Source organism: Doryrhamphus excisus, chromosome 1, assembly GCF_030265055.1.
Source record: "Doryrhamphus excisus isolate RoL2022-K1 chromosome 1, RoL_Dexc_1.0, whole genome shotgun sequence".
Lineage (NCBI taxonomy): Eukaryota > Metazoa > Chordata > Actinopteri > Syngnathiformes > Syngnathidae > Doryrhamphus > Doryrhamphus excisus.
The window spans coordinates 34,231,855-34,249,494 of record NC_080466.1 but is presented as its reverse complement, the minus strand read 5'-3'; the positions used below and the strand labels follow the sequence as shown (position 1 = coordinate 34,249,494).

The 17,640-nt window shown below is 41.1% G+C and overlaps 1 protein-coding gene across 1 annotated transcript; it reads right to left on the bottom strand.

Moving 5' to 3' along the window:
• Positions 1-197: 197 nt before the first annotated feature.
• On the bottom strand, positions 198-7,233 carry LOC131129289 (zinc finger protein 3 homolog). Its single transcript, XM_058072703.1, has 4 exons — positions 6,766-7,233; positions 4,810-5,322; positions 4,039-4,737; positions 198-2,492 (listed from the first exon to the last, which is right to left on the bottom strand). Exons 1-4 carry the CDS (start codon positions 7,001-7,003, stop codon positions 1,975-1,977), a joined length of 1,968 nt encoding a protein of 655 aa, XP_057928686.1. The 5' UTR covers positions 7,004-7,233; the 3' UTR covers positions 198-1,974.
• Positions 7,234-17,640: the final 10,407 nt, after the last annotated feature.

The window sequence follows — 17,640 nt, the reverse complement described above, 5'->3', positions numbered from 1 at the left end:
TATAATATATATATATATATATATATATATATATATATATATATATATATATATATATATATATATATATATATATATATATATATATATATATATATATATATATATATATATATATATTAATATATTTATAATAATATTTAATAATAAGTATAAATAATTCACTTGAAATGTGCAACGTTGAACAAATGATCAGATTTGATATAATGCGATAAGTTGTTTTAGTGGACAAAATGTGTGGTGTGTTTCCTACCTTGCACAAAAGCACTTCAGCAGGTGTTAAGAGGTGGCCGGCCATCGCTACTTACCACTGGTGTGAAAAATGCTAACAGCAGTTATTAAACCAATGACTTGTGAATCTACTACATACAAATGTGTATCTTCTTTTGGTGTGTTTAACTGTACAACAATAAGCAAAAATGACAGATTTAACAAAAGAACAAAGAACGTCTCATTGACACACTAAAAAGAACAAACAATGAGCCATTGAGAAGACTGACCAATGACAATGCAAGCAATAACAAACAATAAGCAGATTTGACGAAAATCCACCAGTTCAGGTGTTTTGTACGGAAGCACAAAGAGTAACAACAATTTAAAATAGCTGCACTGATAATAAAAACAAACCAATTTCAAAGTTCAATCCAAGTGAAACAGCATTAGACAAAAAGCAGGCTCATTCTTCAAATATGTGAAAATATACAACAAAAACCATACATCTTGAGCTATGATGTGGACCCTTAATAATAAAAGACAAATTATTAACAATCACTGTCTTTAAACCAGAATGAGGATCATATTCTGCAATAAACATGATTTAATACTGCGTCTGTAAAGGTGCGATCTCTATCTCCTAAAACAAACATTGAATTATTTATTTATTTGCTTCAAGATAGAAAAGCTACTGAAACACATTTTATTCATTCATTTGCTCTTTAGGTACCAGACCTGACACACTACATGACAATCAACCTTCCTGATGAGCACACTTGACGTCATTACACACAACATTAAAATTCTTGGCCCTCCAGAACATCCCATAATGTCAAGAGTAAGCTTGGATGAACTTCTATTGCTCTGTAACCATATAATAATAATAATAATAATAATAATGGCGGCATGGTGGTCCAGTGGTTAGCACGCAGACCATCTCTGTGTGGAGTTTGCATGTTCTCCCCGTGCATGCTTGGGTACGCCGGTTTCCTCCCACAATTGGCCACTCCAAATTGTCCATAGGTTTGAATGTGAGTGTGAATGGTTGTTTGTCTATATGTGCCCTGTGATTGGCTGGCCACCAGTCCAGGGTGTATCCCGCCTCTCGCCCAAAGACAGCTGGGATAGGCTCCAGCACCCCCCATGAGGAAAAGCGGTAGAAAATGAATGAATGAATAATAATAATAATAATAATAATGGCAATGCTAAGTGTGTTGCTTGCTTGCGAAAACAATGAAGTCGCGGTCATGTGACACTCCAGACATTAAATGACACATTTGAGGTATAATCAAACCCGGCATGAAAATGAAAAGACGGGGGTAATTTGGGAAGAGGGGGGGGATTCTGGCATTTAAAATGGTATCAATCATTGATTCTTTTCATTGGAGTTCTGAAGGGTTTTAGTCTTCAATGCTGCCCAAAAAAACTAAAAAAGAACAGGAACTTTATTTTGAAAAGAAAATGATTGTGGTCGCTGGTCTGGATACAAAGCAATACAATTTGGTACTCCGCTACTTCTTTGCATTGTCTCAAGTCTCTAGTCACTACACACAGTGCAGTGTGTTGATTGGTGGGCAAAAAATGCTCACCAAAATAATAAAGCTGTCCTCCATTTCGTGGACATTGATGTTCACATACGACATTGTGATGGAGAGATGGAGGAGTGAGCTGGAGATGGAAGGCCTGGTGGCCAATGGCAGTGAAGCTACTCATGTTTTTGTGCACTTTAAGTTTGTTGGAGATCCGGCAGCCTATTTGCTCTCAAGTGGGCTTGCACTGGTGCCTTTCAAACAAAGTGAAACTGTCGAAACTCTGCCCGCACGCGGAGCAAATGTAGCAGTTCTGAGCGCTAGCAGCATCGCTGCCGTTCTCCTCTTGGTCACCGAAGGACGGCAGACTGAACTCCAATGAAGTTCCATTTCTCCCAGAGTTTGTCTCGTGGTCAAAGTCGCAATCGGGACCTAGGATCAAATCGGAGCGTTGAGCTTGCATCCCTATCTGGGAGAACGGATCCATCGGCAGCATATCCATCTTCACTTTGCCATCCAGGAAAGGCAGCTCTTTCACGGAACGCCACTCGCTCGCAGTTCCCGCAACAGAGCCCAGCGTTGGGTAGTTGTTGTGGTTTAAATTAAAAGCATCACTCCTTCCTGTTTTACTGTATCCTGTTAGCTGGTCACCCAAGGCCACTGGTCCACTTTTGGCTTCCGGCACCTTCTCCTGCAGTCGACTGTCGGGCATCATTGCAGGATTTGCAGCGTGTTGTTCTGTGCTCTTGTCTTTAAACACACACACATTCGAATACTATTAAATGTGCATTTAGTCCATTTCAAGTTAAACAGAACCTGAGCATTAATATGAAAATGATTTTTTTTCTTTGCAAACACGAATTAGGTTAGACATGGAGGTGATCAAACGCGTAACCTGTGTCAAGCTGTCAAACTCAAACCATTGGAGGTTTTACTGACTAGTGTTGATTCTCGTACGGGACAAAGTACGTTCCTTGTCCGCTCAATACGGGCAGGTGTTGTCAACATGGCGCTCGGTTTTTGTGATCGGATTTATTAACACTGTGATTCGTGCATAGCGAAAGCTAAGCAGTTTTATGTTCTGTATTTTGTTCCCTTACCGCAGTGATTTTCAACCACTGTGCCGCGGCACACTAGTGTGCCTTGAGAAATTGTCAGGTGTGCCGTGAGGAATTATCCAATATCACTTTTTATAATTAACATTTATTAATCATCATTTGCAAATATTATGTCAATATCCACGTATACGCGGACCCAAATATTCCAATTGCATTTGGTTTATTTGCTCAAACGGAAAGAATGTAACCTTTGTATACACCTCATTCCGAAACAATAGTGCCAATCCGAATGAATATATAATGGGATTAACAGGGGTGGAATATTCCTTTCCCCAATCCGATTGAGGTATCTTGTACCCGCTCAAACGGAAAGTTGTCAGGGTGCGTTCTTCTTTGTGGTGTTTTTCTTCTTCTGTTGTTTATTGGCGGTTGGCAAGCAGCTTTCGTGTGCATTAGCGCCATCTGTGGAACAGAATCTAAACACCTTCTATACGCCATTCATAAGTCCATAAGTTAAAAGAAAAAAAAAAATATATATATATATATATATATATAAAACATGTACCGAGTTGAATTATAAAATATTAGCAAGATTGAATTTGATCTTTTCCAGGTTAAATATGCTCAGATATGACGTAACACGCAGCTCCAGAGGATCTTCACTTTTAAAAATGGAGGCCAGCAATTGGCACTGGACTAAGCAAAGTTTGTTTTTGATCCAAACTAAATTTCAAGACTGGACAGACGAAAAACTGGCAATACAGAGTTATTCCAACAAGTGAAAGAACAACTCGGGGAAGTGGGTATCACGTGATGTTGATGTTTACGTTTTACTGGGCATGCCCTATTGACTATTCTGGTTGATTATAGCGACGCATGTAGACAAGAGATTGGAATATTCCTTTCCATGTATACCATGGTTTCCGGAAAAGTGATTCGGAAAGAGAAAAACTCCTCATTTGAACATGGCTACTGTGGAGTGTCTGTGGTGTAAAGACTGGCAGAGCAATGTAATATTGGTCCGTGTGGCAACACCTAGCTCGTTCCTCCTATAGACTTAGTGATGTTTTCCAATGTAAATAAACGTGCCGTGGCTCAAAAAAGGTTGAAAAACACTGCCTTACTGTACCCAAAGAGTGACCTTAAAACTGACGTATGTACTGAACGTGCATGATGGGATACCGTGACACATGTGTTCATGTGTGTTAACTAACCGTAAACCGATGTTGCTCACATACCGTTTCTGTGGGTCTTCATGTGACACTTGAGGCTAGACTTCTGGTTGAAGCAGCGCCCACAGATGTGGCAGCCGTACGGTTTCTCGCCTGTGTGGATGCGTAAATGGCGCTCCAGGTGTCCGGCACGCACAAACATCTTCCCGCAGTACGAGCAGATGAAGCACTTCTTTGGTCTCGACACCTGGTAAAACGAGCTTGTGCCGTTGCGGGGCTGGTTCAAGGGCTCGCAGCTCACAGCGTCGCCGGCCATGAGGCGGGATTTCGGTGCCGCATAAGGTGGCTGCGACACCATGTGGTTGTTGACTTCTCCGAAAGGTTTCCCCGGGAATGAGAAGGTGCTACAAGAAGCCTCCAAGTGTGGCGGGACTAACTGAGCAGTTCCCGGGAAGGAAATGGCATCCTGTGTTGGTCTCTCGGCTTGTTCGGGACCATTGGTTGGTCCGAGTAATCTGGGCGACCTCTGCTGGCCATCGCTGACACTCTCGACTTCTTCCCTTTTTGGCAGTGTTACACTCTCCTCCACAGGCTCCGCCTTAACGGGAGCTGATGTCTGGGAAGATTCCAACATTGTGGCAGAAACAAGCTCATCCGTGGATGTGAGGTCTCCCTCTGCTGGCCGTTGGGTGTCAGCACTGTGATTCTGAGCTTGGATTTGTGTCACTGCGGCCTTGTGGATGTCAGCTGGTGCGGACTGCAAACCTGTAAGGACAAAAGGACACGTCTTTTGTTACCTTGTCATTCAATTGTTAAGACTCGAGCTTCCAAACGTACATCTCTGGTGAATCTTCATGTGCTCCTTGAGGCTGCACTTCTGATTGAAGCGTCTTCCGCAGATCTCACAGCGATACGGTTTCTCTCCCGTGTGAATCCGTTTGTGTCGCTCCAGGTTTCCGGAATGCTCAAAACATTTGCCACAGAACGGACACGCAAAGCCTCTCTTGAACATGAAGCGATTTACCATTCTCCTGCGCATGTTGTTGTAAAGGATGCGGTGCGGCCCCCGACCAGGCGGGTTGCTACACGGTGTGGCGCCCATCCGGGTGTCCACAACAGACTCGGAAGCTGCCAAATGGGAATTACTGGACTGGTTTTGCCGACGCCTCCACTGAGCTCCATCATGCTTGTACAGGTTCAGCTCATCTCCTGGCTGTCTGGGTCGACTGCATCCGACTGCAATGCTCTCCTCTTCCAGGGGCTCTCGCTTCACCGGAACCTCAAGATTCGGAAAGTCACTTGGGATCTTTTCAGGCCCTGTCCTCTCAGCCTCATTGGTGCTCAGACTCTCTGTGGACAGAAAAGGAGACAAATAGTCACTCACATGGCTGCCATGATGATTTATTTACTATGTACGGGTTTATTTTGAACTTTGAAATTTCTAACAATCATGACCCACTTGGCGAAAATTAATTCCCGCCTTCAGAGTCGAGTGCATGCGCAGAATGCCGGCTCCGCTCCAGAAACACACACATGCAAAAGAGAGACCTAGTTTCCAATTAGCATAGTCTAGGTATGTTAATCTGACTTCATGTTAATCATGTTAATCATGCAATCATTTGTGGTTTTTTAGATTAGATTAGATTCAACTTTATTGTTATTGCTCATGTCACTGGTACAGGGCAACAAAATGCAGTTAGCATCCAACCAGAAGTGCAATTTTATAAGTACCTTAGAAGTAAGTAAATGTAGAAAAGAAATTGACAGATCTATGTAAAAAAACTATAACAGGCTATGACTATAATACAGTGAGGATATGTACAGTGACTATAATATGGCTATTGTAGATTATACAGATAATAAACAGTATGACAATATATAATAACAGTAATATGTACAGTATTGCAATGAAGTGAGTGAGTGAGTATGGCTATTGCAGATTATATAAATTATAAACAGTATGATCTATGAATGCAACAAGATATTACAGTAATATGTACAATAGTGCAATGAAGTAGTGCAATGAAGTGATTGGGGGGGGGCATAGATCAGCAGGGGGATGTAAGGAGTGGAAGGGGTGGGCAATGGGGGGCAGAGTTCAACAAGGAGACAGCTGTTGGGAAAAAGCTGTTCCTGAACCTGGTGGTTCTTGTGTTCTTGTTTCTAGTGCATGTAAATGTACCGAGTAACTTCAATCCAACCATTTTCTATGGGGGGGGGGATTGGAGCCTATCCCAGCTGTCATCGGGCGAGAGGCGGGGTACACCCTGGACTGGTGGCCAGCCAATCACAGGGCACATATAGACAAACAACCATTCACACTCACATTCATACCTATGGACAATTTGGAGTCGCTAATTAACCTAGCATGTTTTTGGACGGGGGGAGGGAACCGGAGTACCCGAAGACTGGCGACTACCTTCGGGCAGGGTTTACGCAGTTGAGCACAAACGTGTGCCGCTCACATTTCCATCTTTTAGCGCCCTCTTCACATGCCCAAGGTCAAAGGGCACATAAGTCCCCCGTTTTCATAGCTGTCTCGGACAATGCCTGTAACAGATTTACTTTTTTCCTCATAAATCTCCCGATTTTTTCGTCAATGTGGCCTGAATACTCAATTCCCAAAACAATTTTGTCAACAATAGAATGTTTCCACACCACGCATGTGCCGCCCTGCCAAATTGATTTGTGGGTGTTGAAACTATAACTATTGGCTATAACTATTGACCATGATGGTTGTCGCCATGTTATAAAATAGCCCCACGTGAGTCTCAATAGCTGGGTCCACCTCACCGTCCAAGCCGCGGGTCTGCGATCGGAGGTCGGCCGTGCGTCTGGCGGCTCTCAGCTCGCCGTGCAGCACCTCCACGCTGCTCCTGAGCCTCCTGATCTCGTGTTCTCTTTGGGACACCTCCAGGCGAAGCACCACCATGCCGTCCTCCACTACTTTGGCTATCTGAGCCGCGGCGGCGTTGCACAAGGCGGTGATGATGGACCCTATCTGGGTGTGGAGAGCTACGCCGCTCGACATGACTGTGCGGGTCGGCCGACAACAATACTCAACAACGGGAGAAGACACGCCACTATGGCTCCACGACGGCAGCCTGGGGACTTCAACGCAGCGAGGTAACCAACCGCTGGCTTGGCGTAGCCATCTTGAGTGCTGCTCTCAGGTAACTAGCATCCGTGTAAACAAAGCGCATCTTCGGGCGGAAGTATTGTAACGAGTACCGTAAAGCGCATAGAAGAGTCGCAAAGAGTGTTTTCACGTCACTCAGTGACAGCTTTTGGCACCTCATTTGGACATGTTTCTTGAACATACGAGGAAGTAAGAAATTGCAGTGATTTGCTGCTATAATACGTAAAAACACTTTACACTGTTAAGTCACTTTAGATTGTTACTCATTCGTGTCTTAATTGGTAGTTTATTTTTAACTTTGAAACACTTTTCTCGGGGCGGACAGGGGCAAACGCATAGCAGCTTCCAATAAAACAAATATAGCCATTGGGTTAGTACACCACTCACATGTTTTCTGGAGGGGGGGGGGGGGGTACAATTATTGTGATTTTGAGTGCTGCTCTCAGGTAACTAGCATCCGTGTAAACAAAGCGCATCTTCGGGCAGAAGTCTTGTAACGAGTATCGTAAAGCGCATAGAAGAGTCGCAAAGAGTGTTTTTCACGTCACTCAGTGACAGCTTTTGGCACCTCATTGGACATGTGTTACTTGAACATATGAGGAAGTAAGAAATTGCAGTGATTTGCTGCTATAATAAGTAAAAAACACTTTACACTGTTAAGTCACTTTACATTGTTACTCATTCGTGTCTTAATTGGTAGTTTATTTTTAAATTTGAAACACTTTTCTCGGGACGGACAGGGGCAAACGCATAGCAGCGTCCAATAAAACAACAAATACAGCCATTGGTACCAGGTGGTGCAGTACACCACTCACATGTTTACTGGGGGGGGGGGGGTAAAATTATTGGGAGTTTGAGCACCAGTGTGCCTCTTTCATGGGTGCTTTTTTACTTGGGCTATTGAGCAGGAGACAAGTTCCACATGTCCAAAAGGAGTAGGAAGAAGCAAAGCTTATTAAATCCTACCCCTCCATCTGGTACTTTTACAATCAATAACTGTTACATTTGTTCACTTCCTGCTTTCTGTAATACAGTTGAAGTTTTTTTTGTTTGTTTTTTAAATTTTTTAATTTTTTGTCCCATACCGAAGTAGGAGGTGATATGAGCATCCAATGCCATAATGGGTACCATAGTAAGTGTCAATATAGTGATATATATAGCACATCATGACTGGTTCAAGACTCTTCATCCTTGTATTTAGCAAACATCAACTGCTTGTATTGTTTCTTGAATTGGCTCATCGCATTGTTTGAGGTCCTTACTCAATCCATTCCATAGTTTGATTCCACATACTGAAATGCTATGGCTAGCATAACGTAGTCCTAGCATAGAAGTGTTTCAAATGTACTTCTTCATTGAGATCATATTTCTCCTCTCTTGTAGAGAAGTATTGGATGACATTTTTAGCTAATTGCTTATTTTTAGCCTTATGCATTATTTTAGCTGTTTGAAGATGAACTATATCAGCAAGTTGAAGTATTTGTGATTTTAGAAATAAGGAGTTAGTATTATGAATTATCCTTACTGACCTTTTTTGCAGTACATTTAGCGAGTGAAGATTGCTTTTATAGTTATTAGCCATAATAACCATAAGATATGGTAGAACCAGAGAGCAGTAAAAAGTGTGGAGTGATTTCTGATTGAGAACAATTGTGGAGGTATGCTGGAACCTATCCCAGCTGTTTTTGGGCGAGTGGTAGGGTACACCCTGGATTGGTGGCCAGCCAATAACAGGAAGCATATAGACAAACAACCATTCACACTCACATGATGACTCAGCTTCTGAAAAGTCAAGCCAAAATTCCCTCTTAAAAATGTTGATGAGCGACACAGCAATGACAGACGTTATCACACCCAATCAGTGTTTGTGACGTAGACGAGCAGGAAACATTTATCTTGTTCATCAGTTGTGTTTAAAAATAACAACTCATATTGATATTCTGTACTAGTATACACAATGGATGTCCAGCATCTCCCTCTGAAAGACAGCATTCAGTCCATGAGTCACATTGACAGCACGCCATCTTGTGCTGGATATTTCTGCGTTTATCCGAGATCTCGGTACTCCGATTTCCTGCAACAGTCCATAAAGATGTATGTTTTGTTTGTTGAAGGCACCAAGATGTCTTGGGTATTTACAAAAACGCATATGTTTATTGAAAATGTGCATTAGGTTTTGTCACAATGTACACAAAAATGCATACATTACACCCATAGGCTAAACTGGCTTTTTTTTTTTTGTTCTTTGCATGTTGAATTTGAATTGTGCGGCATGCTTGTTTTATCCAAGACCCTAAAATGTCTCTGAAAAATGTAGGTTAGATTTGTGAAATTATTAAAATTGTCTTTAGTTTTTATTTAAAAATGTCATAACTTGTCTTTGATGTTCAGAAAAGCGGGGTTAGATTTGTGAAACAATTAATCTTGTCTACTGTTTTTTTTTTTAAATGCGACCCTCGTGAGGATAAGTGGTAGAAAATGAATGAATAGATGGATAGATAGATAGATAGATAGATAGATAGATTAAATAATAATTCATTGCCAACGAAATGTCATTGCCTGGCTCCCTTATAATAATAAATAATGTGGAGAATAAATAGATGACATCAAATATGAACAATGTACAGCGTAAACAGTAATTTTTACAAATAATGTAAATAATTTAGAATAAATAATAATAATTTAAGGTTTTGCGTGTGCGTGTGGGCAGGTAGAGGGGCTTATTTGGCATTGAGCATTCTTTTTTTTTTTTAAACAACCATTTTTTATTGTTTATGTTGTTATACTGGGCTGCACGGCAGACGAGTGGTTATCGCGCAGACCTCACAGCTAGGAGACCAGGGTTCAATTCCACCCTCAGCCATCTCTGTGTGGAGTTTGCATGTTCTACTCATGCATGCGTGGGTTTTCTCCGGGTACTCCGGTTTCCTCCCACATTCCAAAAACATGCTAGGTTAATTGGCCACTCCAAATTGTCCATAGGTATGAATGTGAGTGTGAATGGTTGTTTGTCTATATGTGCCCTGTGGCACATATAACAACAGAACTGCACACACAACGTAGTTTTTAAAGTTGAAGTTTTTTTTTTTAGCATTTTTTTGCATTTTGAGCATTGAGCCAGGGGGAAGTAGCTGTCTCTAAACCTGGTTGTTCTACAGCGGATGCTGCAGAGCCTTCTCCCCGATGCCAGGCGAGAAAACAGTCCATGCTGGGGGTGTGGGGGGTCAGAGTAGATCCGACGGGCTCTTGATACGCAGCGGGTGTTTGCTATGTCCTTAATGGGGGGAGGGGGGGGGGGCAATGATCTTCTCCACTGTCCTCACCACTCTCTGCAGTAACATCCAGTCCGAGGCCTTGCAGCTCCCAGACCAGACGGAGATGCAGATGGTCAGCAGGCTGTCGATGGTCCCTCTGTAGAAAATGGTCAGGATAGGAGGGGACAGGGAGGCTCTTCTCATCCGACGCTGGGGTTGAGGAGCGGCTGCTATCCCTTGGCGGTCCGCATCTCCTTCAGCTCAGGGCCTGTTTGTGGATCTGGGAGCCCTGGGTCCCCCGCCCTGTAACACCACATGACACCACGGTGTGTGCTTGCATGTGTGCATGTTGAGTGGAAGGGGTGTGTGCGTGTGTGCTCATTTTTATGTATTTATTGTTTTAAATACTTATTCATTATTAGTATTATTATCAGTGACAGTTACACATTCACAAATAATATGAGCACATTTACGCACACATATATTAATATTCTATACTCTTCATCCTTGTATTTAGCAGTTGATTCCTGTGATTGGCTGGTGACCAATCCAGGGTGTACCCTGCCTCTCGCCCGAAGACAGCTGACAGTTAGGCTCCAGCATACCCCCCACAATTGTTCTCAGAAATCACTCCACACTCTTTATTGCTCTCTGGTTCTACCATATCTTACTTATTGTGTGGAAATATGGGCTAATAACTATAAAAGCAATCTTCACTCGCTAAATGTACTGCAAAAAAGGTCAGTAAGGATAATTCATAATACTAACTCCTTATTTCTAAAATGACAAATACTTCAACTTGCTGATATAGTTCATCTTCAAACAGCTAAAATAATGCATAAGGCTAAAAATAAGCAATTAGCTAAAAATGTCATCCAATACTTCTCTACAAGAGAGGAGAAATATGATCTCAGGGAAGAAGTACATTTGAAACACTTCTATGCTAGGACTACGTTATGCTAGCCATAGCATTTCAGTATGTGGAATCAAACTATGGAATGGATTGAGTAAGGACCTCAAACAATGCACAACGATGAGCCAATTCAAGAAACAATACAAGCAGTTGATGTTTGCTAAATACAAGGATGAAGAGTCTTGAACCAGTCATGATGTGCTATATATATCACTATATTGACACTTACTATGGTACCCATTATGGCATTGGATGCTCATATCACCTCCTACTTCGGTACGAGGTACATTATTTAAAAAAAACTGTATTATGGAAAGCAGGAAGTGAACAAATGTAACAGTTACTGATTGTAAAAGTACCAGATGGAGGGGTAGGATTTAATAAGCTTTGCTTCTTCCTACTCCTTTTGGACATGTGGAACTGTGAACTGATTATGGGATGCACTCAATTGTAATCTGATGCATGTTCTAATGAAATAAAACCATTACCATTACCATTACCATATGCACACCAACAGAAGTACACACCTCCATATGCACACTCACAGCACATGAGTGTTTCTCTGCACAGTCTACTGTCTTATCTTTGTCTTTACGCTATTGGTATGCTATTATTACAGTAATAATGATGTCAAGCAGTGAGATTTTAATTACTGCAACTGTATTGCTGTAATTGTGTTTACTATCACGGTTCATGTCTTCATTGTTACTATTGCTACTGGTAAGTTGGACTGTTTCATTTCACTCATATCATCAGTGAAATGAAATCATCAAATCAAGAATAAAGAAAATGAATCAATCAGTAATAAATAAATAAATATAATAATAACAATAAAACAGAAAATAATAAAAACGTAAGAAACCACATATAGTTAGTGGGTAGACAAATTATTTTTTTCAGATTAAAATGAACAAAGCATTATTAGAGCCCTGTAGACATGACAAAACACGACTATAGTCACATTTATACTCTTTTTATTTACAACATATTGCGCAACTGCAGGGTCTTGAGACACATGCTAACTCGCAAACTAGAGAGCTAGCGACCTAAACGGTAGCCTTCAAGTTATTTCCATTAAACTTAAATAGCCAAAAACTTACCACTTCCACACGGATAGGGAGGATAACTATTAACAGTTATTTAACCTTTAACATGAACATTAATCAAACGTAATATTTTTTTCTGGGTACATGATACCATACAGCATCCATATCAAACTTGCGCGGGCCGCACTAACATTAAACGTTCATATCAAGGCGGGGGCCTCAAACTAGTGTCCTGCGGGCCACATTTGGTTTGAGACCCCTGCTCTAGAGCAATCAACATGGCTGGTCTCACCACAGTTTTGTTTACTTTTCCTTTCATTGTAGCTGAAACTCTCCCATCACACATCATGCCTGATATTTATCTCCATCCGTTCCATCCATCCTGCACATGCTTCTTCACCTCCTTTTCACAATCTCCATTGTTCTGGACTGTTGACACCAGGTACTTCAAATTCTCCACCTTCTGTATCTCTTCTCTCTGTAACCTCACTCTTCCACTTGGTTCCCTCTCATTCACACACATACGTATACTCCGTCTTGCTGCGGCTAATCTTCATTCCTCTCCTTTTCAGACCAAACCTCCACTCTTCTAGCATCTCCTCCACCTGTTCCCTACTCTCACTACAAATCCCAATGTCATCTGCAAACATCATAGTCCATGGAGATTCTTGTCAAAGCTCATCTGTCAGCCTGTCCATCACCATAGCAAACTAGAAGGGGCTCAGAGCTGATCCCTGATGCAGTCCTAACCTCCACCTTGAACTCTTCTGTCACACCTCCAGCACATCTTCATCCTCATACATGTCCTGCACCACTTGAACATACTTCTCTGTCACTCCAGAGTTCCTCATACAATACCACAGTTCCTCTCCAGGCACCCTGATCTAGGCTTTCTCCACATCTACAAAGACACAATGCAGCTCCCTCTGACCTTCTCTGGACTTCTCTATGAACGTTCATAAAGCAAATACTTCATCTCTAATACTCTTTTTTTTCAACTACTCTTTCCATAACTTCATGGTATGGCTCATTAGCTTTATACCTCTGGAGTTGCCACAGCTCTGCACATCACCCTCGTTCTTAAAAGTGGCCACCAACACACTTCTCCTCCTTTCCTGAGGCATCTTCTCACCACCTAAGATCCTATTGAACAACCCGGTCAGGAACTCTACTGCTACCTCTCCTAGACACTTCCATACCTCCACAGGTATAGACCATCAGGACCAAGTGCCTTCACACTCTTCATCCTTTTCAATGGTCTTCTCACTTCATCTTTACCAATCAAAGACCTGTTGAAGTCCTTACAGCATCCATGCCCTTTAGAGCTGCCGGGTAGGAGGCGTAGAGGAAGACCAAAGAGGAGGTTTATGGATGTAGTGAAGGAGGACATGAAGGTAGTTGGTGTGAGAGAGACAGATGTAGAAGACAGGGTTGGATGGAGGAGATTGGTTTGCTGTGGAGACACCTGAAGGGAAAAGCCCAAAGAGAAAGAAGAAGAAGAAGTTTACAAAGCATGCACTCTTTGTTTTTACATAATAATTGTAAATTGTCTTTATGTTGACACAAAATTTGCACTCAGGTTTTTTTTAATGAAGACCCTAAATTGTTGTGAGGTATGTACTTTAGGGTCGTGAAATTGAACTTTTTTCTCTTCAAGAAAGAGTAATATTTCACTTTTTTTTCCATCCATTGTTTACAAAATTGATTGATACATTTTTTTAAACAAAAACATGCACGTCTTGTTATTGTAAGACCTTTCATACTCATATTTCAACCCTTTGTATTGAGTGTGGACTCCTAAAGAGCAGCTACACACAATAACCCGCACAGAAAACTTTGCACCTATTCCAGCTGTATTTCCTTAGACGCCCACTCCGCTGTGATTGGTCACACACCCAAAGTGCTTCCTAACTACGAACAAACCAAACTTTCTACCACAGTGGGTGTAGGAGTTGATAATAAATGAATAAAGTATTTGGAGAGCTAATTGCTAAGTGTTTATGAGCTACTAGCAGCTCACGATCTACCGGCTGGAGACCCCTGACTTACCGTGTATGAACTCCGAGTGGTAACGTAGCACCGCTGGTGCGGTGGAGCCGTGTGGTAACATCGCCTGCCTGTGGAGGAGCACTCATTGTCGGACACACTTTGTCAGAGGCGCCGTTGGTGCGGTGGAGGTCAGAAGCCGGACGTGAGGGCGCCGCGGGCACCTTTCCTGGCGAGACTGCGCTGAGTCCCGTGTGAAATGCCATTGCAATTTTTTTTCTTGCTGGGAATCACCAAATACAATAACTTCTGCTTGAGCTTGTTTCATAAACAGAGTAGCAGAGCTTGGGGGAGGGAAGGGTGCCTACAGCCACACCCATAAGGAAGCCCGCTTTAGCCTGCCAGTTTTAGTTTTGCAATGCTCTCTGAAACCGAGCGTTTTGAGCCATCCGAAAAACATCTTTCAGGGCTCACTTCCAAATGCGCAAACCTCATTATCTGAAACCTTGGCATCATTTAACACGAGAATACAACATTGTAACGACATTTATAGGTCAGAAAAGTGTAAAAGGCATAACAGGTCCCCTTAAAAATTTTGTTTGTTTACAAAAACGTGCCATTCGAATTGTTTTCAATGATTACAAAACACTTTGCTGAATAATGAAATGTCTTTGATGTTTAAAAAAATGTGTTGTAGGTTTGTTACCTAATCTTCGCCTTCAATTTTTAAAGAAACATCACATTTTTTTGGTGCACGTTTACAAAAATGTGTGTTGATGACTAGAATTCCATTGATGTTACCAAAAACATGAAGGTGAAAGAGGTTGGTTCATTGAAAACTAGACTGTCCTTAATCGGAAAACACCTAGGTCCAGACATGGAACTCTATTGGATGCTTAGAAAAACCTACATTTGGTACATTGAAGACTTTTTTGGGTTTTTTTTTTGTTGTTTTTTGTTAATTATTGAATAATAAATTTGCCTTTGATGTTTAAAAAGCTTGTTAAATAATCTAAACTAGGGGTCTCAAACACGCGGCCCGCGGGCCAAATGTGGCCCGCAGGACACTAAGTTTGAGGCCCCCCCTTGATATGAAAGTTTAATGTTAGTGTGGCCCGCGCAAGTTTGATATGAATGCTGTATGGTATCATGTACCCAGAAAAAATTATTACGTTTGATTCATGTTCATGTTAAAGGTTAAATAACTGTTAATAGTTATCCTCCCTATCCGTGTGGAAGTGGTAAGTTTTTGGCTATTTAAGTTTAAAGGAAATAACTCGAAGGCTACCGTTTAGGTCGCTAGCTCTCTAGTTTGCGAGTTAGCATGTGTCTCAAGACCCTACAGTTGCGCAATATGTTGTAAATAAAAAGAGTATAAATGTGACTATAGTCGTGTTTTGTCATGTCTACAGGGCTCTAATAATGCTTTGTTCATTTTAATCTGAAAAATATAATTCGTCTACCCACCAACTATATGTGGTTTCTTAAGTTTTTATTATTTGCCGTTTTATTATTATTATTATTATATTTATTTATTTATTACGGATTGATTGATTTTCTTTATTCTTGTTTTGTTTATTTATTTTTCATCTCATTTTGTGCAGAAAAATAAAAAATAAGATATTTGAGAACAGTGGAATGTTTTATCAGAGCTTTTATTGTAGAAAATCGAAACCAAAGCAAAGTTTATTCATTTTTTCATTCATTCATTTTTAATAAATGCGTTTTTTTTTTTTTTGGAAAACCTGATGCGGCCCAGTCTCGCCCACACCCTAGCTCCAGTGGCCCCCAAGTAAATTGAGTTTGAGACCCCTGATCTAAATTGTCTTCAGTTTAATAAAAACAGCCTGCTTGTTTTGTTTAATTGTCTTTGATGTTTGAAAAAGTGGTTACATTCTTTTGATATTTACGTCAGCGCTGTGGTTGACAGGTGAGGTCACACTGATTTTCATTTGCTGTTGGCTTCATACTTGAATTATTCATAATAAAGTAGTGCAGACTCACAACTTGAGACTTTCCAACTGACGTCAGGCCTACACCCGCCGGGTCTGCTAGATGAACCACTACACCATCAGCAACTACTACTTCATCTTACTTTCACAATCATGCAAGCAATAAGAGAACACGAGTGTCTTAATAATGAGAGCTTTGGAAACAAATGACCTTTAATTGCACCTGACGCGCTCAACACGCTCCTCCACTTCCTGTAAGGCCACTCATTGTTAAAGGAATGCGAGATGGCATCATTCCTTGATGAGTCCTTTTGACAACTCGTGGCATTGTTTGGCACGGCCCCACCCTCCTTGAGTCATTAGGACATAGTGTAGGCTTGTGTTTCCTATCATGCTTCGAATTGATCGCCGTCATCGGGTCTCTGAAACGTCATCGACCAAAGCAAGCGGGCGTTTTGAAAGGAAAAATAATGATGATGATAATGAATGGTGTGTTATGAAACTGGCTATTGTAAATATGCATCCATTTTCTATCCCGATTATCCTCACTAGGGTTGCGGTTATGCTGGAGCCTATCCCAGCTGTCTTTGGGCAGAGAGGCGGGGTACACCCTGGACGGGTGGCTGCCCAATCGCAGTATTCTAAATATATGGGTTCATATTTGAGTTAGAGGTGGCCGGATCCATACAAATATTGATAATCGGGGCTATAAGGTTTTGACATGCACTCGGAATAGAAATTCTACAGGTTATTCTCGAGTCCTCAGAAATAATTAGTTATTATTAACTATCACAGATGAAAACAAAGTGTTGTACAGCAGAGGTAATTTTAAAAAATATATATAAAAAAAATAAAATATATATATATATACTGTATTTTCCGGACTATAAGTCACACTTTTTTTCATAGGTTGGCTGTTCCTGCGACTTATACTCCAGAGCGACTTATAAATGAAAAAAGTGTTTATGTTACATAAACACCGGACACCTTTTGTGTTCATGTTTATTTTTGGTGTAGCTGAATAACCATTGTGTTAGCCTATATATAACATATATATATGTGAAAAAACATAAAAACTAACCATACAACGCAGTTTTAAAACAATTGCCATGTGAAATGAGAAAAGAAATGAAATGAAAAATAAAATGTCTCCTGTTGGGTTGAAGGCCAAAGAATTAAAATGACTTTTAAGGTGACTTGATTTTGGGAGCAGTAATCGAAAAAACATGATTGTATATTATTATTTCCCCTCTTTACAACACAACAATTTATTCATGTTGTGTTTTTTTTTCTTCTTCAAGTCTAATCTACACATTCATTTAAGTGCGGGGGGTGGGGGGGAGGGGTGAAGAGGCACATGTTGCCAACTTTCTTTAAT

Excerpts from the sequence above, each read along its gene's own strand:
- LOC131129289 (XM_058072703.1), bottom strand. The coding sequence starts at position 7,003 with ATGTCGAGCGGCGTAGCTCTCCACACCCAGATAGGGTCCATCATCACC. Across the intron at positions 4,738-4,809 it reads CATGAAGATTCACCAGAGAT|GTTTGCAGTCCGCACCAGCT; the intron begins GTACGTTTGGAA and ends TTGTCCTTACAG. Across the intron at positions 2,493-4,038 it reads CATGAAGACCCACAGAAACG|ACAAGAGCACAGAACAACAC; the intron begins GTATGTGAGCAA and ends GTGTGTTTAAAG.